The sequence below is a fragment of the Glycine max genome, chromosome 10 (genome assembly GCF_000004515.6).
Source record: "Glycine max cultivar Williams 82 chromosome 10, Glycine_max_v4.0, whole genome shotgun sequence".
In the NCBI taxonomy this organism is placed as follows: Eukaryota; Viridiplantae; Streptophyta; class Magnoliopsida; order Fabales; family Fabaceae; genus Glycine; species Glycine max.
Genome location: NC_038246.2, coordinates 39,134,362 through 39,162,324, shown reverse-complemented (window position 1 = coordinate 39,162,324; position 27,963 = coordinate 39,134,362). Strand labels below are relative to the sequence as shown.

The 27,963-nt window shown below is 31.2% G+C and overlaps 4 protein-coding genes across 4 annotated transcripts; 3 read left to right on the top strand and 1 right to left on the bottom strand.

Annotated features, from left to right (window-relative positions):
- The first annotated feature begins 150 nt into the window (after positions 1–150).
- LOC100807674 (amidase 1) lies at positions 151–4,256 on the top strand. Its single transcript, XM_003536037.5, has 10 exons — positions 151–451; positions 593–745; positions 1,232–1,356; positions 1,510–1,635; positions 2,007–2,192; positions 2,366–2,513; positions 2,631–2,799; positions 3,365–3,499; positions 3,612–3,785; positions 4,018–4,256. Exons 1-9 carry the CDS (start codon positions 345–347, stop codon positions 3,762–3,764), a joined length of 1,302 nt encoding a protein of 433 aa, XP_003536085.1. The 5' UTR covers positions 151–344; the 3' UTR covers positions 3,765–3,785; positions 4,018–4,256.
- Positions 4,257–4,910: 654 nt separating this feature from the next.
- Positions 4,911–6,519, bottom strand: LOC100807147 (glucose and ribitol dehydrogenase homolog 1-like). The gene is made up of 4 exons (NM_001255886.3): positions 6,294–6,519; positions 5,759–6,135; positions 5,285–5,643; positions 4,911–5,189 (listed from the first exon to the last, which is right to left on the bottom strand). The coding sequence occupies exons 1-4, from the start codon at positions 6,414–6,416 to the stop codon at positions 5,167–5,169; spliced, it is 882 nt and encodes a 293-aa protein (NP_001242815.2). The 5' UTR covers positions 6,417–6,519; the 3' UTR covers positions 4,911–5,166.
- Positions 6,520–14,121: 7,602 nt separating this feature from the next.
- Positions 14,122–15,612, top strand: LOC100806610 (uncharacterized GPI-anchored protein At3g06035). The gene is made up of 2 exons (XM_003536035.4): positions 14,122–14,301; positions 14,829–15,612. The coding sequence occupies exons 1-2, from the start codon at positions 14,217–14,219 to the stop codon at positions 15,332–15,334; spliced, it is 591 nt and encodes a 196-aa protein (XP_003536083.1). The 5' UTR covers positions 14,122–14,216; the 3' UTR covers positions 15,335–15,612.
- A 6,687-nt stretch (positions 15,613–22,299) lies between these two features.
- Positions 22,300–27,728, top strand: LOC100819423 (uncharacterized). The gene is made up of 9 exons (XM_003535295.5): positions 22,300–23,002; positions 23,529–23,783; positions 23,887–24,189; positions 24,310–24,957; positions 25,042–25,110; positions 25,505–25,672; positions 25,933–26,149; positions 26,256–26,600; positions 27,225–27,728. Exons 1-9 carry the CDS (start codon positions 22,406–22,408, stop codon positions 27,317–27,319), a joined length of 2,697 nt encoding a protein of 898 aa, XP_003535343.1. The 5' UTR covers positions 22,300–22,405; the 3' UTR covers positions 27,320–27,728.
- The last annotated feature ends 235 nt before the right edge of the window (positions 27,729–27,963 follow it).

Genomic DNA, 27,963 nt, shown 5'->3' with positions numbered 1-27,963 from the left:
GAAAAAATAAAGTAAAAATGGTTGAAGGTAAGTCTGTCAGAAAAACTTTAAAATAGCAAAAGTAGAAAAGGAGTAAAAAATAAAAATGAATGAATTGTATGAAAAATAAAATATAATAAATGGTTGGTTAGTTGAACACAAATTTGAAATGATGTTGTGTGGCTCATATTTGGATTGGCCAATCAAAGTTTTTAAGTTAGCCTTATCTTTATAAGAATCATAGGGTAAAATGAAATGCTGTGAAATTTATACTGACTTTAGATGCTCTTCAATCATTGTTATTTCTATCAGCAGCAGCATCTGTTAGTGGGTTGAAAACGTTAGAGAGGAACTTTGCAACAAGCATGGAGACAGCCTCAGACTATGGAGCATTCACAGAGAAATTCACTTTACCACCAAATTCTGCACCAGCTCTTCCTCTCAAATCACTCACCTTTGCAGTGAAAGAGATGTATGTACTTCACTTTTCTTTTTGTACCACAATATTCTGATTGTCAAAAACTCTCCTTTGCTGACATCAAAGTCGTCAACTAGTCTTTGAATCCATGCTTCTGCATCTTGAACTTGTTTTGGAAGTGTTTGTGTCAAACAGTTTCGACACGGAAGGATACGTGACCGGCTTCGGGAATCCTGACTGGGCAAGGACTCATCCGGTGGCTACCTCTACTGCTCCAACAGCTCTGGCTCTCCTCAGAGCAGGTGCCACTTGTGTTGGTAAAACTGTCATGGATGAAATGGCTTACAGGTTTGGTTTTCTTTGCTTATTTTTTTCACTCATTCTAAAGAACCATTGGTTTTTGTTATAGTCCTAAGCATTATTTTTAAGTTGCTAGGGACCATCTCTATGACTAAATGAAAAGAGTGATAATATATTACTGTGATCATTGTCATGTAAATTGTGGCTTGTTAGGCTAAATCTTAGAGTTGGAAGTAATATAACTTTCAGTCAGTCAGTAGATTATATAGAAAGGACAAGGCTCCTCAATGATTATTTTTGTCTCTAAAGTATTTGCCTAAGGGTGTTTCCACCCTTAAAATTTAGTGTGGTAAGACCACGATGCACTTTAATAATTAAATGGATACTTGCTCAGTTTAGCTCACTTTGGTGGAGCTTTCTTCTCCCTATGGAAAATGTGACTATGAGTGTTGGTATTTATGTGTAATCAGACATGTGTATGTTTTGAACACCTTATTTCTGTTACTCACGTAACTAAGTATTCCAATCTGCCAGTATAAATGGAGAGAATATACATTATGGCACACCTAGAAATCCTTGTGCACCAGACCGGGTTCCTGGAGGATCTTCTAGTGGCTCTGCTGTTGCAGTTGGTGCAAAGCTTGTGGATTTCTCATTAGGTGATATGTTCTTCCATTTCATTAGTTATTTTTGGCACCACTTGTTAATAATTTCGAGTGATGTTATGTTTTTCCTCAATTTGGAGCTATTTTTCCATTCCAGTGAGTTTAATTTTGGCATCATAATAATTTGAACTGTTTTTTCAATCATAGGAACTGATACTGGAGGAAGTGTAAGAGTACCTGCATCATACTGTGGGATTTTTGGTTTTCGTCCTTCTCATGGTGCTGTCTCAGAATCAGGAGTAATCCCTATGTCGCAAAGTTTTGATACCGTGGGTAAATAATCCATTAGATTGACGACTATGTTAACTCTTCATTTTTGGGTGAATGCATCACTACAGAGGATAGTACAGAATGACATAACACAAACACATCAACATTTATGACTTTACTAATAATATTTTTCATAAGTCTTATTTAAAACAAAAAAGTATCATAATGAAATTGGGATTAGATAATCTCTTGGGAAACTTACTGGTGAGTTTGTTTTTAGTTTTTCTTAAAACTTCAAAATGAATAAGAGATTCTTTCTTCAATTCAATGCTTTGAAATATACATACAATATGCAAATATTTTTCTTCATGTTTCTAACGTGCTTCCATTTTTCTTCTCGAGATTTATTTTCTTGTTTCTATGTTTATATCTAGGATGGTTTGCCAGGGATCCAATGATTTTGAGCAGAGTAGGAGGTGTAATTCTACAGTTACCAGATGTAGCTCCACCAATTAGACCTACTTCCATTATCATTGCAGAGGACTGTTTCCAGCTTTCAAGCACTCCATTTGATGTAGTTACAGGAACTGTCATCAAAGCGGTAGAGAAGTTATATGGAGGTGAACAGTTGATATTGCTATCAATTCAATGTTCTTGTTTGTTAATTATAAAACAAAAAATTTAAGTTTAAATTATGAAGAATTCTTGTTCATCCCAATAATGATGTATGGTATGTATTTTGGAACAATTTGATTTTACTGAGAAGGTCTTTTTGTTGCATCCACGATTGCAGGGGATGTATTGAAGCCTGAAATCCTTGGAGACTATGTGAAAACCAATGTTCCAAGTTTGAAACATTTCATGAGTAAAGATAATACAGACCAAATATATAACATTCCATCACTGGCTGCACTTTCAAGTGCCATGCGGTTGCTTCAAAGGTGTAGCTCACCATTTAATCCTTAGCTTTCAGTAAGGATAATTGTAATTTTCCAGCGGGTCGTGGATTGCCTTTGATTGAAATTTGATTCTAGTTTTATTTGTCATTTGTAATGTAGGTTTGAATTCAAGAATAACCATGGTGAATGGATCAGTGCAGTTAAACCTGATTTAGGTCCTGGAATATCAGAACGTGTATCAGATGCCCTAAGGACAACGGGGGAGAACATTGATATCTGTTATTCTATAAAAAGGGAACTACACGATGCTCTTTCGGCTCTTCTTGGGGTATTAATTCTCTCTCAGACTCTCATATGAGGCATGCACACAGACCACCGTACAATCTTTGGAATCCCCATAACCTACTGATAAACAACATAATTCAACATATGAACATATCATTGTAGTGATATGTTCATCAGACCATGCATATGTGCTTATATGCACAAATCATTCCTCCTGATGTAGATTCTCTCCTTGGTCTTCATAAAAGGAAACCTCCCTTCTTTCCGTCCATGGAGAAATAATGTGCAAACATGCTTGTTACTTCATAGATCAATCTTACTTTTGAAGAAACTATTTGAGACCCTCCTGGCTCCTGGTCTGTACATACATTTCAGCAAGCCTTTTCATTTGTCAAAAGTAACAACTACACTTTAGTTTTATTTTTCACCATCTAGCTTGACCATGCCTGTTTTCGAAACAATCTAATTCCACAAATGAAGATTATACATTCTCCCTATGAATCTCCTTTGTAAAGATAAAAGTAGTATCATCTAAGCAACCAATTTATCTTTATAAGCTTGCCTTTTGTTTAAGTTAGTGTGACAGTTTTATGTTTGAAAAATTTCAGGACTTTGGTGTTCTAATGATCCCCACAGTTCCAGGTCCTCCCCCAAAACTACAAACAAATACATCCGACTTAGAAATTTTTCGTGCAAGGGCTTTTAGCCTGCTGTCCATTGCTGGAGTATCAGGATTTTGTCAGGTTGTCCCTTTCTCTATGTTTATGAAGCACTTAAGACTCCTATATTTTTCTAAACCAATTAAATTTCAGTTCATAATGTTATAACAATGTGTTTTTCGCTGACATTATGTAGGTAAGCATACCGCTAGGGATGTATAATAACCTTCCCCTATCAATTTCTCTGGTGGCCAGACATGGTGCAGATAAATTTTTGCTTCACCTTGTTGAGAGTCTTTATGACAGCATTGAAGATAGAAAGCAGCATATCATAGAGCACAAACTTTAATCTGACTGCAAGGATGTAGATGTAAGTTTTATATTTCCAACAAAATCATGGCAAAGAAATTTATGGATGCTTTGAGATCCTCTTTGCAATACACGTATTTTAGTCCCTCCTTTTATGTGCTTGATCAATCACTTTTGTGACTTGTGAGCAAAATATGAATATCATAGATAAACTCTCTGCTTTCTGTTTCTTTCTGTCTATTCATTCATTTACTTAGGTTTATGCGCAATAATATGTTTCCCATCTTTTGCAGATGCTTTGAGTATGCCTACTATGCCAAAAGCTGGGAGAGAAGCGAATTATGGACATAAATCAAAGAAGGGATATTGTATAAAGGAAATTTTTGCTGATCTATATCCTGTTTCTTTCAGATATTATGAGTTCAATTATTCATTAAATCATATCATTTTGATTGTGCTAGCTTGGGTACGAAAGCAAAAAAGCCACATTGGAATTTATAGTACTTCAATATTACCATATCATGTTCACAAATGATCAGTTTTTGACGCATTTGATATCCAGCTTTGTCAGTTAAGTATTATGGGAACCTCAGATTTGGCACGTCATCAAATGTCAATTACTATTTATAAAATTAACTTTGAAGATTTTGTAATTTCAAACAAAATAATTTAATTAGAATGTAACAACATTGGGACGATGTGAGTCCAAGAGACTGGTGCTTGTTCAAGAAGAATTTATTAAATAAAAATGTAAAATTAAATAAATGGATGAAAAATGAACTGGGATGGTAAAAGCACCGGATTGCAATATTGGTTGTGTATAGTGTCGTTGAATCAAGGTCTGCTAGCTGTATAGTATGAGGGCTCAGTCATGTTACGATGGAAACTATTCTTCGGACAACATTTAAGTACAAGATTGCTTCCAAATTGACAATTTATTTCTAACTACACTCTCAACAATATGCTTCCAATCTCTATCCTTGTCGATTATTATATTGTTTTCCTTGTGTTTTGAAGGCATTCAATTATATCCTTGATTTCTTCTTAATAATGACTTAAGATGTTAAAGATTATGTGTGTCGTGTAACTATATGGCGCCTTTGATATCTTTGCGTATATATTGGTTTCATTCGATTATGAAGGTAACACGCACCTCTATATATAGTCTATATAGAAAGACATATTTAAGCCTTAATACATACCGATCTTTATTATATACTTTAACTCTTTTACATATCTTTGGCTACAAAAGACACGTTTTCTTAGGCTAATAACTTGTACATTCAAAAGTGGATAATCCTCCAAGCCCCAACTCTAAAAGTACAGAGAGGACCTGAGCGAGTTACACACCGTAAAACATTCACACAAAACGTAACACTTGTCTACAAGTCACAAAACAACTCTTGTCCCATATATTCATCCCGAATATCATCAACAACGGTTTAACCATTGACAACGGTTCCACCTGAAAAAACATGTCCAGGTTAATTAGTGAATAACGTCGAAATTAGATATGCTTGAGGTGAAAAACATGATCATAATAATTAGTATTACGCTTACCATTGGGGTGAAGGACTTGTCCAGTTATGTAAGAGGAGCATTGGTTGCAAGCAAGAAAAACATAAGACGGAGCAACCTCAATAGGCTGGCCAGCTCTCTTCATTGGCACCTGGGCACCAAATTGAGCCGTTTCTTCCTCCTTGAAAGAGGAGGGTATCAATGGGGTCCAAATAGGCCCAGGAGCCACCCCATTAACCCGAATTCCCTTACTCACCAACTGAAGAGCAAGTCCCCTTGTATAGGCCACAATTGCTCCCTTCGTGGACGTGTAGTCCAATAGTTTCGCATTTCCCTTGTATGCATTCACCGATGTCGTGTTGATAATGCTGCTTCCTTCCTTCATGTGCTTCAAGGCATGCCTATATACATACAAGGACATCATTTATATATATAACATTTCATTTCTACTTAGAGATACATCATATATATCTATATCTATATTTAAGGACAAGAAATCCTGTTAGATGATTTTACCTGGTCATGAAGAAATAGGAGAAGATATTTGTACGAAAGACCCTCTCAAGCCTAGGCTCATCAATGTCCTCCACTGTTCCACACTCGTATTGCTCAGCTGCATTGTTGACCAGAATGTCAATACAACCATAAGCATTCACGACCTCATCAACCACTCTCTTGCAATTCTCGTCGTAACCCAAATCAGCTGGTACCGCCATTGGATCTTTAGCATCCGAAGTCTTTGCCCTCTTGATCATTTCCAACGTGTCCCTCGCGTCCTTGTCCTCATGCCCCTTCACATATGTGAAGCCCACGGTAGCACCTTCTAAGGCAAACAAGTTACACACCGCTCGTCCAATCCCAGAGTCACCCCCAGTCACTAATGCTATCTTTCCCTGAAAATTAACACAATTAAACAAGAATAAATGTTGTGAAGGCTTAATTTACACGAATTTATCACAAATACTAACTAAATAATATAAGGTGAGTTTGAATAGAAAACAAGGTTAATTAGTAATTAGTATAGATTTGATTGATGAAATTGTAGATATACTTGAAGTTTATTTGAAGGCTTGTAGTCAGGGCTAGTGAATTGGGGTACTGGATTCATAGCATGCTCCTTCCCAGGCTGTGTTTGTTGTTGTTGAGGTGGGAATTTCTTTTCACCCGAAGCCATTCTCACAAACAAGCTTTTGGGAACAGATATGAGGATTTTATGAGTTGGTGGAAGAAATGTAGTTGGAAAATGAGTTTTGTTCAACTTTGAGTTGCTTTGTAGGAAAGAAATGTGTGGAAATGCTGCTTATTATAGAACTTGGAGACGAAGTGCAAAATGTGCGGTTAAACATGTATTACGTAGAGGAACACTTGAACTTGGCAGCACGTGGGGGTGATGTGTTGATTATAAAGGATTTGAATATGCCACGCGCTGAAGAGTGGCAGAAGGGCTGTTGACGTGTCCTGTGATTCGCATGCACTGGACCCGTCTTTGGAAACGGACATTCTCCACCAACACAAGGTTTTGCTTTTGCTTACATCTTCCCCTTCTATATTTTTAATCAAACACTTTCATTTTGATATTTTAAAGGTTTTTATATTATTGATAAATTAGAAATAGATATAGACTTTTAGAAAAATAATTAGACTAGCTTGATGTTGTAAAATAATATACTATTATTTAATTATAAATTATATTTGTGATGAATACTTTAAAAGTAATATTTAAAGGTTTTATAATTAGATAGTATTTTATTTAATCTTTTGGAACTTTTACTAAAAGATTGTAATTTTTTTGATTGGGATCGATTTCAAATTATTTTTAAAAATTAATATGTGTTATGACTTCTAAGCTAAAATTCGTATCATTTATTTTTATAACTGAAGTCGTAAAATATTTTACAGTTTTAGTTTAATTTTTTTTATTTAGTATTTCAAAGTTGTAAATGGTTTTTTTTTTATTTTACAACTTTGAAGTTGTAAGTTTTTTTATATTTTATGATTTTGAAGTCGTAATTTTTTTTTACGTGTTTTAGGATTTTTTTAATTATTTGTATTTTCTTTTCTTTTGCATTCAATTTTTTTAAAAAAAAATTATAAATAATTATATTTATTTAATTATTAAATAAGTATTTTCAATTTTAGTTGTTATTAGTTTTATTTAATATCTTGTATATATTTTATAGTTTTATTTAATATGATATATTTTTAAATATTGTTTTATTTAAAATATTCTATATATTTTTTATTTAATATATTTTGTATATTTAAAATATAGATAATTTTTTGATAATGTTATTGAATTTTATTTTTTTATATAAATGAAATAAAAAAAAACTAACACAATGATATTTAATATTTTTTGAATATTTGTTTTATTTTAAATACTAAAATTTTAAAATAAATATTAAAATACTTTGTTAATAATATTAACTTATAATTTATGAAATAATATTATTTATTTTGTATAAAGGAATTTACTATTGATATCATCTAATAATTTAGTAATAAAAGTATTTGTTAAATTAAAAATAGTATAATACATTAATATAAAATGAATAATACAAATTAAAGAGAAATATAAAAATTAAAAATTATACTAACCATCTATTTGTTTGTTGATAACGACTAATTATAAGTATATTTTAAAGTTAAATATAGAAGAATTTGTAATTTTTCTCTTCTAATTTTTTCTTTTTGAACAAATAATTGTTAAATTAATATCATTTAAGTTTTTGTGCAGAGAATATTAAAAGTGATGGATTTATGAAATTTAGTGAATAAAATAAAGCCCAGAAATAGAAGGCTAATTAAGGAAAGCAAACTAATTGAAGAAAGAATGGCTAATTAAGAAAAGAACACTAATTGAGGAAAGAAGGAAAACAGGATAAGTAAGGAACGAATGAATAATTAGGAAAGAAAGACTAATTAAGAAAATTAGCCTAATTCAGAATCCTGTTAATTTTGCACCCATAAAAGAAGAATAGAGAAGAAGGAGAAGACACACAGAAATTCCTAATAGAATACAATCTTTTATAGAAGACAAGTTAGAAGAAGGAGAAGCAAACAATGAGAGTCATTACTTCCCTCCATTCCCTTTCTTATCTTATCTTTTCCCCCTTTACTAAATATTCCCTTCTTGCAATTGTAAAGTTTTCATGATAACCAAAGGCTAAATCCCCTTTGTTGGAAACTTGGCACCCAACTACTCTTGTTGTAATTTCCCTTCCTATTTATTTATAATATTACATTTGCATTATCCTTTCTTTGGCTTAATATTATTGTTTGTGGCTTAATCACTCATTTGCATGATAAGTTTTAGGGGTAGCGTTGGGAAACATTATTTTATAATAGAACTAGAAAATGGTATCTAAAAGAAAGATATTTGTTTACCTATTATACATCTTTGTTCTTAATGCAATTCTCTATTTTAACTCTGCAAAGAGATTTGAGAGAGAAAATAGATAAATTAGGCTCTTTCGTGCAGGGACCAAAGTTAGAGTATATTAGTAGATGTAGGTGTAAATTGGAATAATTATAAATAGAGAAAAATTATTAACATTACATCAACGAGTAGCTCTGGTAAGTTAAGTTTCCAACATTCTCATCGTCTGAATTCATCTTTTTATCATCATCTTTATCTTTTATTTTTCTTATCTTTTACATTAAAATTTCTTATCTATTTTATCTTCTACTTTTTTATCTTTATCATCTTTTAATTTAATTTTTTATCTTATCTTTTATCTTTCTTTATCTTCTATTTTAAATTCCTTATTTGTTTACTTGTAAATTAAATATTCATCTACCTAAGTACAAACAAAGTCCCTGTGAATATGATACCCAGACTTCTGTTTTAACTTTATAACTTGGGACGCATTGGTGCACTTGTCAATCCATCAATATTTGTATGGACAATAAGCATTTATTAGGCCTATTTGAAATTGGTTCATCATCTCATTATGTATATGAGTAATGGCTGGGCTTCCCAATGTTTGTTGTCATTTTGAAGGATCAGGTATAAAATATGAACCTAAACTCGTTCTGATTGCAAATCTGCTAACAAACTAGCTCCTCTATCTGATATAATATGAAAATTCGGTTGAGGTGTAACATATCTCCTCAAATAATGCAAGAACTACATCCAACCTTCTTTGGTCTCGCTCTCAACAATTGCAAAAGCAAGTGAAAAATTGTTTTTACTACCATCTTGTTCAATGGTAGTCAACAAAGTACCAAGATATTTTCCAGTTAAAAATGTCTCATCTACTTCATAATTGGATTGCAATATTGAAAGTCTTTAGTGCATGGCTTAAAAGCTCAAAATACACGATTACAAATCACCGTATGAGACTCATCCTCACCATCCTCCATTGAAAAGGAAGTTTTGTATCTTACAATTGTATCTGGTACAAAGTGTTAAGCAGCTATCATCCATACAGGCAGATAATTGTATGATTGTTCCCAACTTCCAAATGTCATTTCAAAGACTTTTTGTTTAGTTGTCCATGCTTTTTGTATGAAACAATATAACCAAATTGTTGTGGCATGTCTACAATCAAGGTTTTGATTTCGATACTAGGATTTGTTTTCAGTAAATGAACAATATTATGAGCAATTACAGATGAGTCTAACCTAACATGATCTTGTGATATGAGATTTTGATCAACCAGGTTGCAACGAAATTTTCAGCAACTTTCAGTTGATGCTGATGATATTGTCATTGTACAACATGCTAGAGCTCATATCATGATGCTGATAGGCAGTTGTTTGATGCCAGATACATCAGGTGCAAGAGTTTATTTTATGTATCTTTTTTTATTATCAAATTTGATTGAGGCGGGTCATTATAGTTGGGGTGTAGCAATATTAGCATCCCTTTTTCAAGCTGTAGATCGGGCTATGAAGCCTAAACAAACGGAAATCACTGGATATTTGTTGCTGCTACAGTCATGAGCGTGAGACCACATTAAATGTATTGTCTCAAAGATACATCACCTATTTGTGGAATAAGTACTTGGATTTCCTCTTGCACAAAGGTGGTCTCGTTCGATAATCAACAAATATTCCCACCAATTCAGTTAGACTGATACACATCATATTTGATAGACTACATATGAATGAGGTTCATTTCTTAATTTTCATGTTAAGTATTTTTTTTCTATTTCCTATTTGAACTTAAATATGTGACAATAATAATGTATGTCTTGCAGTTCTTGTGAACTCCTTATGACACACCAGAAATAAGATCATTAATTAATAATGTTGAGGCATCAATGATTATTCGTGCAAAAGTATCTTTCATATGTTTTGCAACTGTGGAATGACATCCAACAGACAGGGTCATGAGACAATTTAGACTGCGACAAATTATTCCAGATGACCCACCATACCTAAATCAACTCCACAACATAGATATGAAAGGAAGAACATATATTTTTTTGCCTCACCATCATCGTCACTGTATTGCCAAATGGAATCATTGGAATGATTATATTGTTCACGGTGAAATGGACCAAGGTCTTTTGCATGAAAATTCAGAATACATGCAATGGTATATACATCAAACTAGACAATATATATCACGTGAGGGGACACTACCTATTGAGGTTGTAAGTTTAATTTAGAATTTTAATAAATTATTGTTATTATTATTCATTATTACTTCTAACTTCGTAGATCTTAATTCACAATATCATCCTGGGCATCACCAACATTAATCATATGTTGAACCTAGTGTACCTCCAGTGCATGTTTTTGGTATATGCCCCAGCATCATCAATCACTGGCACAATATCAATCAGTAGGTTTTTCTGGATAAATGCCTTAAGGATGTCAACGAAGTTTTCAACCATTATGGTTCTCATCATATTTGTCTCAATACTCATTTCAAGTTCCTTTTGCCTCAAATATTTTTTATGGAGTCTCACAAAGGTTTAGCACCATTTTCAACACTCCGCCATCTGTATATAATCTACCACCATTGAGCTCTTGTTATCCTTCATTATTACCTACTCAAATGCGTGACATGGGTCATGAAGATAAGGAGAAAGATGATGATAACAACAATACCATCAATAACGATGATGATGATGATGATCATGTTCCTCAACAACAACACACAATTACATGTGGTCATACTAGAACGAGAGGAGGTAGAAGTCGTAGAATAAGAGGACAACAATCACCTACAAATCTAGTACAACAACATGAGAGACCTCGATATTTAGAAGACCTCGTTGTGGGACATCATCTCATTATTAATTTTTTTTGTTAAAAAAACATGTAATTTTCATTTAAATGTCTTGGATTTTTAAGTTAAAGTGTTTTAAAATTTTAGTTTTTAAAAATTTAAGTATTTTGTATTATTTATTTCATTTACAAAACAAATCAAATTCAATAACATTATTAAAAAGTTATCTAAATTTTAAATATACAAAATATATTAAATAAAACAATATTTTTAAAAAAATATTTTAAATAAAACAATATTAAAAATTATATAACATATTAAATAAAATTGTAAAAAATATATAAGATATCAAATAAAACTAATAACAAGTAAAATTAAAAATATTTATTTAATAATTAAATAAATAAAATTATTTACAATTTATAAAAAAATTGAAAGGAAAAGAAAAGAAAATACAAGTAATTAAAAAAGCCTAAAACACGTAAAAAAAGAAAAAAAAAACATTTACGACTTTGAAGTCATAAATAAAAGAATTAAATTGAATTCATAAAAAGTTTTATGACTTCAATTAAAAAAAAATCATAACCAATTATGACTTCTAACTCAAAAGTCGAAACATATGTTATGACTTATTTTATTTTTGGAAATAATTTGAAATCGATATTTTGTTGCTTGTTTTTTACTATTGTATCTATTTTTTTTTCCTTTTAAAAAATGCTCATATTTTTTTTGGATTTGATCGGAGTTTGTTCACAACTCGTATAGTATAAGGCTATAAGCAATACGAAATCTATCTAAAAAAAATGATATGAAATCTTGTAAAAATAATTGCATATGTAAAACTACCTAATAGAGCTCATGCTCATTTCTTCTTTTTGAACATTAAAACTTATTTAAGTGTCCATTTAATTTGTTTTGCACCCATGTTTAATTTTAAAAACTTCTGGCAGTAGGGTTCGAACCCAAGGGCACTTATGTGAAGAAGATCTTAAGTCTTCCCCCTTTACTTCTCGGGCAAACCAGCTAAGTTAACTAAAGACTACTAACTTAATTAATGACTAATGTATTTTATTTTAACGATAAATTATATTTTTAATTCCTAAATTATTATTTGACTGATGTTAATCCTTAATCTATTTTATAGTTTGATTTTTTTTCTTGCCGTCCAGTTTATCCGTTAATGGTGACAATAGTTACCATTTGTGACATTTTTTCTAACAATTAAGGAAAAAAAATTAGGAACTAAAAATAAAAGAGGAATATACACATATACTTGTGTTCTTTGGATTTAATTATAAAAATAATATTTGATGCTAAGAAATTTATTTAATATTATTTAATTTAATTAATTGAAATTAAAAATAAACTTATTTTTTTAGTCACAATGACATTAGTGTAAAATATATACCAATTTTATTAATAATTAATCTTTATTGAAAAATATAATTAATTATATTTTAGAAGCATAAAGTTAAGATGAACATTGGAAAAACATGAATGATTATTTTAAACCTTTTAAAAAATACATGAAGGAACATTCTGAACAAGACTAAAAACATGAGGGACCAATGTGAAAGTTATTTCATATCATGTCTGAAATTTTTGCTATGTTACGTTTAACAATGCTAATTTGAAATTATTCGAAAACATTAAAGATTAGAATAAAACTTTTAAAACATAAATAATTTAAAAAAAAAACTAAAGGATAAAGTATTTTAACCTTATATTATATATTTATTTATTGATTGATTGATTCTCTAATGAAAATTGACAAGTAAAGGGGAAAATTCCAAGTATATTATAATGTGCATTGATATGATTTAAATAATCTTAGTATATTATATATTTTTCTTCATTGTCCAAGTAATAAAAGGAAAATTTTAAAATCATTATAATGATGTTTTATAAATACTTGCGATAAAAAGTTAATGGTGTCGTCAAACTAGCTGAAATATTTCTTGATTGTTCAAGTAAAGGTAAAAAAAAAAATTGAAAATTTTTAAATCATTATGATGATGTTTTGTAAAATATTTGCAATTAAAATTAATGGCATATATGGTCAAACTAGCTGAAATCCATTTGCAAATGTAAAGTGTGCGAAAAATAAAAGGAAAACATTAGCCAAATTTTGAGCATGAAAAAGAAAACAGAAAATATGTCTATTCTGAATTCCAACGAAATTAAGCTAATTAAGTTTTTCAAATCATCGATTCTTATCTTGTTCATAACACTTTTCCCATAAGCAAAAAGAATAATGTGGCGAAGAAGTCCCCCTCTTTACAAGCAAGGTACCAAAAAAGTGAGGAGGATCTCCCTCTAATGAGAAAGCATAGGGAATGATCCAAGAAGAACACACTCCTTTACTCATTGTTTTTGTCTTAAATCTCTCTATACAGATAATATATATAACTTTACAACAAATTTTTATACATATTTTGAAAATGGGTTTTAAAAAAATCAATCACTAAAATTCTTTAGTTAGTTTAAGTGAAATCTTACTAATATCGAGAGAGAAATCTTTTAATTTCAAATGCTTTTAGCACAAGAAATGACTGAAACGTATTGTCATTTTTGCTATTCTTATTCCATTCTCCTTATCAAAGTCTTTCTTTTTTATTTCTCCTCTTTTTAGTCCTACAGTTACAGATATTTCCTCCCCTCTCTCTTATCGTGGGGACTTATATAAGTCTATCATAATCACATGAACATATTGTTACTTACACCCTCTCTCCAGTGCAATCCAACAAGAAGTTCTGTTTTTTCTTCTTGTTACACTCGATTAACTTAACCATGCTCTCTTTCAAACTTAGTCTCTACCTTCTTATTGCCTCTGTCTTTGTCTTCCAGCTGCTTCCTAGTCCTGTGGTCTGTAACGGTAAAGTTTCTCTATTCTCTTTGCCTCTCTCCCAAGCACTCCTCTCCCTAGCTACATACATGAGCATGTGCTAGTTTAATGTTTAAATGATTTAAATCAAAATGACACTTTTTGCTAGTGACTCAACCAATTAATCTATAAACATAGTAAAACATCTAACATTTTTTTTATCGGCAAATATTAATTTGTTAGTTTTAATAAAAATATTATTTGAGAGATTCAAATCTGCAAATTCTGCCTCCTTCCTTCACCTTACCTCAACCACCGGATCAACCTTATTATATCTATCCTTAAAACACCAACATGTTATGCATGTAGGTACATTTATAACATAGAGTTTAAATTTTATACACGTAAAGTGTGAACCAAATAGAAATCATGGTATGCATGAACTATAGAATAACTATTATAAAAATCAATAGACTTATTATACATGATAATTTATAATTAGATAACAATGTAAAAGCGTACATAGACTATGTTTCTGATATATTCTCCTTTGCATGCTTGTGTGGTTTCCCTTGCAGATGAGGAGGATCTACTTCATGACATCAACGTATACAGAAAAGTTTTGAACCTTGCTGTTCTGGATGAAAATGAAAAGGCTTCATGCTTAGCTGAAGAGATAGCAGAAGATCTAGAGAACACGAAATGCGAAGACTTTCGTGACTACTACCCTCTGCCTAGTTACACCTCCAGAATTCCTAGCTTCCAAAAGAGTGTAAACAAATGCAAGATCAACATCAACACAACAAAAGATGGGGTCATCATGCCTGTTTGTGTGCCAAAGTTGGACTCCGATGCTTTGTTTTCCAATTATACCAAATCTAATCGCTTCTCTAAGTATCTCAATAATTCCAAGTACAAGATAGCAGGGATTGGTTCCGAGGACGATTGGATGGTTCTTATTATCAGCACCAACACTTCTTCTGGAGATTTCTCCTCTGCAACTTCTCTGCTTTCTGGGGCTTTGAAGGGTCACTACCTTATGATGGCATTCTTCTTGAGCACGTTTATTGTTCTCCTCAATTAAATTGATTGTTTTCTTTTCTCCTATGATTCATTCATTTCAATCATTTGGTGAAATTTTCTTTTCCCTCTTAATCATTTGCTTTTTCTTTGCTGCTATTTGGAACAATTCTTTTTTCTGTAATTTTGTGTATATGGGAGTGTACTTTGTCGAGTTCTTGATTCAGGATTTGCATGTGATAACATCACGATGCACCTACTTGTAATTGATCGTGTATATTGTGATTTAAGTGTTAATATGTTTGAAGAATAAAATTAAAGTCTGTCGGTTGTATGCATTTATTTATCCTGATTTTTTTTTATATAATATCAATTTACATCTTTAATTTTGCATACTTTGTAAAGTTGACACTTATTCCTCTTATGATCTAAATTAGTAAAGGAGTCCTCGTGCAGATCAAGTCTCGTTTTCTTTTGTAACACTTGTCTGAATTGAGGCCATATAATTGTTTGGCTGCTTGTTTTTTCACAGGGACCTATATATGGCTTGAGTAAGAAGGAATTCTTTGGTGAAAAAATAATTTCTTATACTTTCAATAAATGCTTAAGATGTGAATTGTGATAGTAAGAAAAAAGGAATAAAAAGAAAAGTAAACAGTGTGATATACAATGTTATGCCATATAAGGAGATCGGAATATTAAGAGGTGAAAGCGGGAAGAAGGTACTATGCATAAATATATGAGAACTATTATTATTATTATAACGTTTATTTTATAGATACTAATATTATTATTTAGTGTGTATAATTTTGGTCTTTGTAAACCTTTATTTTTATTTTTATCACTCTAAAATTTAATATCATTGTTTTCAATAAAATGAGTGAATTTTTGTTTTGGTTCTATAAAATCTTTTTACTCCTCAAAATTTGAAATTATTATTATTAGTCTCCAACATTCTTTTTAAGATAGATAAATAAAATTTATTTTAGGAATATAATTTTTTTTAGAAGTATCACATACTCATAGGATACAATAAATATTAGTGAGTGTCATTTAGAGCTTAGATGATCACTTAATCTCTCATTAAACACATAAACAACTAATAAATTAAGTAAAAACTTATTTTTTTATAGAAATTAAAAACACATTTACACTTTTATTAATTATATTTTAAAATAATTAAAACAACTTTTCCTATGAATTAAATAATATGTATAACACAAGCTTCCCATATAAGGACTCGTGTTGAAGATAGAAGTAGATCATTGTCATCTAAGTCATTTTGTTTTGCATGAAAAGTGGGTTAGAAGTAATACTACTAGAAAAATATTTTCTGTGATACCAAATTCAAGACGATTCTTCGAGATGTGTAGTATAAACCAAATATAACAAGTGTCCATGTGATTTTTAAGTTCAACACTTCACAGGTTGTATTTTTTTATCAAATAGGTCAATAGTAAGTGTTGGTGTCTTTTAGGTTTAACACTTAAGAGATTATTAATTGAGATACACAAAGTAAAGAGGAGTAATTATGTATGGACACCCTTATAAAATATACCCCTATTTGACAATTTTGTTTCCTTTTTATATCTTTTTTCCCATCAAATCATATTGCCGATAAGATTTACACTCAGTGTTATGAAAACCAACTCGATCATGATTCGATTGATGTACTAGGTCAATAGGATCAGAGGTCCAGTCAACGGGTCGCTTTATTGATCTGGTTGACCTGATATATATAAAAAATATATGTAATATACCTAATAAAATGTGATCAATCTATATTTTTATACTTCGAAATTAAATTCATTGTCACCATCAAACTACAAATATGCTATAATAATTTATTATTATAAATTATTTGGTAGGTATTATCATTAAATAATTAAGGAAACTCTTATTTTTCAAGATTAAATATAAAAGTTATTGGATGATCATAAACAAGTATGATAAAGATGTATAAAACACATAAATATTAAATCACATCATGATCAATATGATAATAGTTAGTTATTATATATTGTTATCAAGATAAAAAATAGAATTGTAAGAACGTATTATATGTTATTCAATAATTAGTTATTGATAATTTAACATGATATAAGAATTATAAAATAAAAAATAAAACAACATAAAGAAATTAAAAAAAAAAACTTTTCAACGAGGTTAAATTGGATCAACTTGATCTGGGTCATCAGGTTTTATCCAACCCATTTGGGTCAAACTGAATGGATTGCTTTTCCAATCTTACATCCTAACCAGAGGGTCTTAGCCAAGGCAGGTTGGTTTTTATAACTATGCTTACACTATATTTCTCTCTATCTTTTTTTTCTTTCTCAAGATGTCAACTAGCATAGGAGTGTTTATGCAACTTTATCCAATAAAGATTAAGCCTTTGCAAATACTTGAGTTTTTAATGATTGGACCCGTGGAGGTAATTGAGTTTATAAGGATGGTTGATAGAAACTAGATTACCATGTTGTGGACTGCTTAATAGGCCACTAAAACCCACAAACTAATCATAATGTAATAATTAAAGAAGATTCTCAAATTAAAGGCATAACTTATTTAAATGATAAAAATGAGTCAAGTGTGGTGCTAATAAATGTTGGTCCATATGGTAAAGAATAAATTGATATTTCAAAATGATATGTGTTTGATTTTTGTTGGTGATGAGAAAATTTTGTTGGTAGGTAATCTCTAAATACCTTTGTAAGCTTTCCACGAGTAAAGAAACAAATAAACATCTTATTTTATTTTTATTTTTAGTCAAAAAGTCCTAATTAAATATATATTTTTTTAGTTTTAAATAATTTTTGTTTTTGAAAAATTGTTAAAAATTGACTAAAAATTATATGTTTTTTAATTTATATTTACAATTTTTTCAAAATAAAATCACATTAACTGAAATTACATTAAAAATAAAACTAAAAAGAACATACGTAGTTAAAGTTTCATTTAAAATTATCAAATGATTTACCTGTGTGATGTTGTGTTCATTCTTACTAATACAAATAAAACTTTTGTTTAAAATTAAAAAAAGAAAATCCTGATTGACCCTTGTATAGAATAAATCATTTTGAGAATATACTCACCATTCCCGATAAAGATCAGTTGCTATTTTCCATGAGATTACTTTATATTAATACTGCATAAAAAAATCATTCAATACTTATAAGTTGTAAATCCTCCAAATATTTTATAATTTTTTAGCTTAAATATATTTAAGGTCTCTAATAAATGATTGAATTTTGTTTTAGGTCTTTAATAATATTATTTTTATTTTGAGTCCATTTTATCACTTAAATGATTATATGACATCATAGAAAACTCAAGATAATAAATCTTTTATTTGAAATTAAAAAAAATCAATCATTTTAAAACAAAGACCTTAAACATATTTAAGACATTTTAAAAATAGTCCAATCCCTAGTGACATAAATCCCAATTGTTTAACTAGGTGTAAGGAGATGGAAATATTAAGAGGTGAAAGCGGGAGGAAGGTACTATGCATAAATATATGAGAACTATTATTATTATTATTATTATTATAACGTTTATTTTATAGATACTAATATTATTATTTAGTGTGTATAATTTTGGTCTTTGTAAACCTTTATTTTTATTTTTATCACTCTAAAATTTAATATCATTGTTTTCAATAAAAATGAGTGAATTTTTGTTTTGGTTCTATAAAATCTTTTTACTCCTCAAAATTTGAAATTATTATTATTAGTCTCCAACATTCTTTTTAAGATAGATAAATAACATTTATTTTAGGAATATAATTTTTTTTAGAAGTATCACATACTCATATGATACAATAAATACTAGTGAGTGTCATTTAGAGCTTAGATGATCACTTAATCTCTCATTAAACACATAAACAATTAATAAATTAAGTAAAAACTTATTCTTTTTATAGAAATTAAAAACACATTTACACTTTTATTAATTATATTTTAAAATAATTAAAACAACTTTTCCTATGAATTAAATAATATGTATATCACAAGCTTCCCATATAAGGACTTGTGTTGAAGATAGAAGTAGATCATTGTCATCTAAGTCATTTTGTTTTGCATGAAAAGTGGGTTAGAAGTAATACTACTAGAAAAATATTTTCTATGATACCAAATTCAAGACGATTCTTCAAGATGTGTAGTATAAACCAAATATAACAAGTGTCCGTGTGATTTTTAAGTTCAACACTTCAGGTTGTATTTTTTTATCAAGTAGGTCAATAGTAAGTGTTGGTGTCTTTTAGGTTTAACACTTAAGAGATTATCAATTGAGATACATAAAATCTTTATGTATGGACACCCTTATAATATATACCCTTATTTGACAATTTTGTTTTCTTTTTATATCTTTTTTTCCATCAAATCATATTGCCAATAAGATTTGCACTCAGTGTTATGATTCGATTGATGTACTAGGTCAGTAAGATCAGAGGTCCAATCAACGGGTCGCTTTATTGATCCGGTTGACCTGATATATATAAAAAATATATGTAATATACCTAAGAAAATGTGATCAATCTATATTTTTATACTCTGAAATTAAATTCATTGTCACGATCAAATTACAAATATGTTATAATAATTTATTATTATAAATTATTTGGTAGGTATTATCATTAAATAACTAAGGAAACTCTTATTTTTCAATATTAAATATAAAAGTTATTGGATGATCATAAACAAGTTTGATGAAGATGTATAAAACACATAAATATTAAATCACATCATGATCAATATGATAATAATTAGTTATTATATATTGTTATCAAGATAAAAAAAATAGAATTGTAAGAACGTATTATATGTTATTCAATAATTAGCTATTGATAATTTAACATGTTATAATAATTATAAAATAAAAAATAAAACAACATAAAGAAATTAAAAAAAAAAACTTCTCAACGAGGTCAAATTGGGTCAACTCGATCTAGGTCATCAGGTTTTATCAAACCCATTTGGGTCAAATCGAATCGATTGCTTTTCCAATCTTACATCCTAACTGGAGGGTCTTAGCTAAGGTTGGTTTTTATAACTATGCTTACACTATATTTCTCTCTCTCTCTCTTTTTTTTCCTCAAGATGTCAACTAGCATAGGAGTGTTTATGCAACATCCAATAAAGATTAAGCCTTTGTAAATATTGAGTTTTTAATGATTGGACCCGTGGAGGTAATTGAGTTTACAAGGATGGTTGATAGAAACTAGATTACCATGTTGTGGACTGCTTAATAGGCCACTAAAACCCACAAACTAATCATAATGTAAGAATTAAAGCAAGATTCTCAAATTAAAGGCATACCTTATTTAAATGATAAAAATGAGTCAAGTGTGGTGCTAATAAATGTTGGTCCAGATGGTAAGAATAGATTCATATTTCAAAATGATGTGTTTGATTTTTGCTGGTGATGAGAGAATTTTGTTGGTAAGTTATCTCTACCTTTGTAAGCTTTCCACGACTAAAGAAACAAATAAATATTTTATTTTATTTTATTTTTATTTTTAGTCAAAATGTCTTAATTAAATATATTTTTTTTTGGTTTTAAATTATTTGTTTTTGAAAAATTGTAAAAAATTGACTAAAAATTATATATGTTTTTTAATTTATATTTACAATTTTGTCAAAATAAAATCACATTAACTGAAATTACATTAAAAATAAAACTAAAAAGAACATACGTGATTAAAGTTTCATTTAAAATTATCAAAGGATTGACCCGTGTGATATTGTGTTCATTCTTACTAATACAAATAAAATTTTTGTTTAAAATTAAAAAAAGAAAATCCTGATTGACCCTTGTATAAAATAAATCATTTTGAGAAGAAAATACTCACATTGTATGTTCACCATTCCCAATAAAGATCCGTTACTATTTCCCATAAGATTACTTTATATCAACATGGCATAAAAAAAATCATTCAATATTTCTAAGTTGTAAATCCTCCAAACATTTTATAATTTTTTAGCTTAAATATATTTAAGGTCTCTAATAAATGGTTGAATTTTGTTTTAAGTCTCTAATAATATTATTTTTGTTTTGAGTCCATTTCATCACTTAAATGATTATATGACACCATCATGATCATTGATAGTATCATAAAGATCAATTTATAATGTAACATATTATCACTTAATTAACGACATAAATTCAAAATAAAAATTTTAATAAATAGAAAACTCAAGATAATAAATCTTTTATTTGAAATTAAAAAAAAATCAATCATTTTAAAACAAAAACCTTAAGAGTGCGTTTGGATAGAGAATTTTAACTAAGGAAAGTAATTTATCAGAAAATTTGAATTTATGTAATCTAAAATTCATTGTTTGGATGTTTTTTTTGTGAAGAATTTAAAATTTTTGAATTTTAAAACAAAATTTTAAACAACTAAAAATTTGAAATTTTAATTTTCTTCTAAAAGGTGAGAAATAAAAATTTTCTTCTTCCTCAAGAAACATTGTCTGAGCTCGTGTAACATCGATCGGTGTGGACATAGAGGAACACGTATAACTAGTATACTAATCATATCTTATTTTTTTTTTCATTCATTTTTTTCACCCTCGTAATTTTAATTTTTTTTATCCAAACACAAGAGTTTTAAAATAAAAGAATTTTAAGTATTTGAAATTTTTAGAATACTTTTAAATTCCCCTGTCCAAACACACTCTAACCATATTTAAGACATTTTAAAAATAGTCCAATAGCTAGTGACATAAATCCCAATTGTTTAACTAGGTGTAATTCTCAAATGAATTATACAATATACACACTCATGATGGGTTAATAAGTTCATTTATTAAGTCAAACAATAATTTTCTAATAAAACAGTAAAAAGCTCGAGTTATCTAATCAAATTATTTACGCATTGTATTTTTCTTCAATCTATGATTAGCATTAATCAAATCATCCACACAAGTAGTGTACAACACCAAATATCCACATCATACGATAGCTAGTAGCTAGCTGTAGTAGTGCCCCTTCCATTACATTACATTACAACACGTGATAGTTATCACTTAACCATATACCAATTTTTTCTCTAACTCAAAAAAAGGCAAATACGTTATTGAGTATTGACACCGAACGAAAGAAACGCAACAGCGTCTATCTGTGAGCTATGGCGGAGGAGGAGGAAGACGACGAGAGCTTCGGCGACTTCACGTTCGCGTCGTTTCCGAGTCAACCGACCTCAAACGACACCAATCCCGTCGACGACGACGACGATTGGGGCGACTTCATGAACCATTCCAATCAGATCAACGGCAAACCCTTCGACGCGTTCGGGGTTCCCACGGATCCCACGAACAAACACGTGAACGACAACAACGGCGTTGCCGTTCAGGCCGAGGCGGCGAAAAAGCCTAAAGGAGCTATCCCGCTTTCGATCTTCGGCGAGGAGGAAGAAGAAGAGGAAGAGCAACAGGAGAAACCCGCTTCTGCCAATGTTTTCTCCAACGGTGGTGCGGTGAAAAGGGGATCCGATTCGAACGGGTCCGTTGGAATCAGCGATTTGATTTCGAGTTTGTATAACCAGCAGCGCCCTCAGGTGGATTCTCACAACAACGGATCGGTTTCGGTATCCAATGTTGATGCTCCCAATTCGACGAACTCGAACGGAAGCAAATTGAATTCGGATGAGGTGGATGAGGATGATGATGGATGGGAATTCAAGTCTGCGGAATGGGAAACTGGAACCAAGAGCCAGGATGTTAAGGTAATAGACCGAATTTATTTGAGGTTGTGGATTATTGAACTTGAAGCTGAAGAGAATGCTGGAATTGATAAGTATGTTTGATCTTACTTTCCTTAGTTTCAGAGTTTTCGGTGGATATTTTCTCTAGCTTGTTCAATGGAAACCAGGTTTAGGAAAGCTATGTACTATATGAATTGTGTGATTGTTTTTAGTACTTCCCTGTGAGAAGCAAGGGCTAGTTGATTAAATTGTATTGAAATGAGAACAGAAAAGGGTAGGAAAATAATGCTAGTGGGTATCGATCAATTGTTATGTATGCTTAAATTTTGTGCTGATGTAGTAACTTTTTATCTTGTAGTCATTTTTGGCATTGTCTGTCAGGAGGATCTATGATTTGAAGTACATTAAGGGGATATTATTGGCTTGAGCGAGAGATTGATTTCATCTCATAAAACACGTGCTTGCTAAATATGTCATTGAAATCATTTTGACTTGTTTTTCATGTAATGAGTCTGGTTTGCCTGATGATATGTATTCTATTTTAAAGGCTGAAACGCCAAAACATGATAGTGGTGCTCTTGATGTCGGTACTGTGTTGGATTCATCCAATGGGATTTCAGACAAAGCTGGTGGATGGCACATGGAGTTTGAGTTCAGTCCACGTTTTGCATCGCAAGATCATATTAACCCACAACCAAGTCCAAAAAATGAATCAAATGACATTGGAACTGGGTTTGCCATGTTTAATCAAAATTTTGGGGAGTTTAGTTCAGGGTCAGGGCCAGGGCCAAATCAAAATTTGGTGAGTTGTTTTTACATTATTTCCTCATTTTGTGTTACATTGTTCATTTGAATTATTGAGGAATGTCCATTCACACAATCTGATTGTGGATTTGTGGTATTAGGAAGCACCGAAGAAGGCTGGCATTTGTGCCACTAATATGGAATTACTCAAATTCAATGGTGCAACTCCCCATGGTACTATTGATTCATCTCTCACGTCAGAATCTCATCAATCTGATGAATGGAACTTCGGATTTAATTTCAATTCTAGTTATGTGGGTGAAGACAATCATAGTTCAGATTCATATTTCAAAACCAAAAACAACCAGGATGATAACAACAGAAACAATGCTTCCCCAACTAATATAGATGTTGATTCACATGTCAATTTCTTTGACTCAGAGAGTGATGTTACACAACATGAGGTACTGAATCAGTTTGATATCATATTTTATATATCATGTGGTATTGTTTCGTTTACCACTCTACTGAGTCTTCATACTTTTTAAACATATTGTTGTTATTACTATTCTTTCTATTTCCAGAAGCCCCTAACAAGCCCAGAGAATCGTAGGGAAGCCTTACCTCTGTCAATTTTTGGTGATGAGACACCAGATACTGATGAACATCCTGTGTCTCAAGATTTATCTCCCTATACACCCTCATCCCCAATAAGGAACAGCTTCACTAGCCCTGGTTCCAACTTTTCTATCAATGACATATGGAATTTATATAATCAAGCTGAAAACCAAAGTTCTTCTAATGTGACACCAAAAGCAAGTGAAAATCAGATTCATGCCCCCCCTGAAGTATCGGGCTCCAGTTTGGTTACCGGTAATGATGATTTAGATGATGACTTCTGGGACTATAAGGATGCCGCAACTGAAACAAGATTTACCAATGAATCTGCACAGAAAACTTCTTCACCACAAGTCAATGAGAATGGGTTGCAGTCTTCCCCAACATTTTTAAATTCTGATTTGACCAACGGTGATGATGATTTTGAGGATGATTCATGGGAATTTAAGGAAGCTACCTCTGGAACAATTAATCAAGATCACACATCTACTCTTGATCACAGAGGTTTACCACAGTTATCAACAAAACTAGAGCAGGTTGATTATGCAGAGTTTTATAGCAAAGTGAAGGATGAATTGTGCAATTATGTTCTGTTCCATCTTCAGAATCTGAAGGTAGCTAACCTTTGTTGGTCTTTCTTTGTTAGATAATGCTAATACTTACTGGCACTGAAATTGTTCATAAATTAATATTCTTAGAAAACTCAAAATGTTGCTGCTCTCTCGGGTGAAGATGCCAAAGCAAAAGCTCTTCAGGAGGAAATATCGGTCAGTATATGAACTATTTTGTAATCTATTTGCTATCTAATATTGTTATTTTGTGCTTTTGGCTACTTATTTTCCCCTTACAATAGTAAATGTAAAATCCTGGGAAGGGGATTCTCTCTATGGGGGTAATGGGAGAATCTGGAGGTAGGTCTGTCAGGATTTGGCACATAACTAGCAGAACCCCAGATCTAATGGCCTGCTTGTGACTTGTGTTCATTGGGTCAAAGGCCCCCCCATCAAACATGATTGAGTTGAGCTATTAGCAGTATGCTATTGTGAATTTGGTTTTCTTCTGCTGGTGTATTTGTGTATGGCTATTATTTCCTTGTTATTAATCAAATGCACAAGCTATTAATAGTTTGAGTATCGTTTCTACTCTTCTTTTCTTTTATAGGAATTCTCCAAGATACTGCATCAGGATACTATGAGCATCCCCAATGAATATCTCTCTGAGGATTATTGCCCAAGAAATGTCCGCTTTAATGAGCTTCTTGAAGTTTTGAAGGAACCTAAGTTCCAACCTGTTGAGTCAGAATATCAACTAGCATCAAGGTTGTCGATGGTATGTCTATTTCTTGAAAATATTGAGTGTTGTATTTTTCAAGTTTTATTCTTTTGCACATGCAAATAGTACTGTAACTACCGGAGGATTTTGATAGTTTCAAACAGAATATATGATTGCATAACTGATTTAGGAATTTTGGTCAGTAGTGATGTACATGTACTGATATTTGTCTTTATTTTCCTTGAGATCAATTTGATGGATAATAGTTATATTTTCTTGTTTTATTTGACAACACTTCTACATTTGTATTTGAATAGGCTGAGAAGGATATTAAATATGGTATGGAACTTTTGAAAGATACAGTATCAACATTAAGAATTCTCAAGCTGGGATCAAGAGAAGAACAATCTAGTTATCTTACCATATGGTCCAAAATAGCCTTTGTTTGTTCTCAAGAGCTGAAACATGGTGCTTATGTTTGGAAGCAAGCTGTACTACAGAATGTTCATGACCAGATATTATCTAGCCAGAAAGGTAAGCTACATGATTATGTCATGCCTAATGTATATGCTGCTGATGTTGATGAACTTAAGCAGTCTGAAATAATCTCTTCCTTTTCTGGTGTGGTGGGTTGGAATAGGTGTTCAGTATATCCTTGCACTTGGAGAAATTTATAGAGTGGCAGAAATTATTGAAGCTTCAGCCAAACTTCATAAACCTTGGATGTTGTCAGGTGCCATAGATCATAAAAGTTTATGTGCCCTTTTGAATGAATGTTATAGCATATGGTTGGCTTCAGGACTTGAAGAAGCCCTTTTGAGTATAGCAAATCAGAATAATTTTGAGCTAGATGGCATTTCAAGGGAATTAGTTGAATCCATTAAGTATATTCATGAGCTTGATGAACATGCACTTCAGAGCTTTGTCATCTCTGGAGAACAAACTACTTGCCAGTTGTCAGCCTTGCCAGCTGGTTTCATACCAGGTATGTTCACTATAATAACGACTGTCTTTGAATGTAAGTCATAAAATTTGATTTAAAATTAATTTTTGATAGAATTTTTTCCTTACAATTGGTCACTATGTATAAAGGTGTCCAAAATAAATACCCTTTATTAGTGATTAGGAAAAACAAAATCTTTTGAAGTGTGAAAATTTCTTAGCTCCTTTGGCATTGGCCATTTGCCACATGGAGCCCCTTCAGTGAAATCTTATTATGTTAGCTAAACAGATATGAATTATTTTAGCAGTTGAGCAGTTGAAATCTCACTTGCTCGCCGATGATTTTATCATGGAGTGGACCTGCAGCACTAAATTACTGAAAAACTCCTCACATAACCAAAAAGAAATGAAACAAAATAAGAGCAGGTGCTGCAGGATCAATGTTGGAAAAAGTCTTTCTGCATTATGCTATAGTAGTTGTATCTTTTTAACGCAAATTTACATTTCATTGGTGTTTGTTTGGGTCAGTAGCTACAAAGCTATGCTTTGACTGCTTTCAATTAATAATGTGGGAATAGGTTTTTCATTTAAAAACGAAAAGTGCAAATGTCAACTACCTACCAGTTTTGGCTTGTAATTTATTTCCCACATGATTTTTATGGATCAGGGTTAAATTTGGTGAAATGGAATGGGAAGCATTACATTGTCAAACTTGCAAACTTGTGGATCAATCTAATAAGTTCAGATCCACCCAAGAAGTGACACCTGCAAATTCAATTGTCTCTCACAACAAGTGGAGTTTTCAGTCTGTTGTTGAGTTGTTTTCTCCCCAAGAAAAACCAGTGTGAGATTGTGGCGGGATCCATTGTTTAGTTAGTGGGGTGAGGCCTTTGGCGCACTGGCAGCAGTTGTAGTGATAGGAGATTGTGTATGGGATGAAAATCATTCTATTGAGTCGGGTCAGGCAAAGTCACCAATTGAGTTCATTCTTTCTTCAATAGGTTACCATTCTTTCGGGGGAAGCTTTAGAACAATAACCGGATGTTACAGGTGTCTGGATTCGATCCAGTTCTCTGCAGAGGGAGTGATATTGCGTAGTTATCAACTGATTCTGGTGTTGTAAAGTAACTGGGATTCTTCCCTTAACAATTTTACAGAGTTTTTTTTGGCATGATTTAAATTATGAATATTTTTATTTAAATTTGAAAACGCAGTATAATACTCGTCTCCTGTACCTCAACCTTTCCTGCACTCTCCCTTGTCATCTCAATTGGAAAGGCAAAACCGCAGCAAATATTATAAGGTTGTATTACTGCTCCTTAGCAATGGCCAGTGGCCACTAATTGTCGCTGACAAAGGAAGTGCAAGCTGTACTGCATTTGGAGTGACATAGAATCAGTCATTCT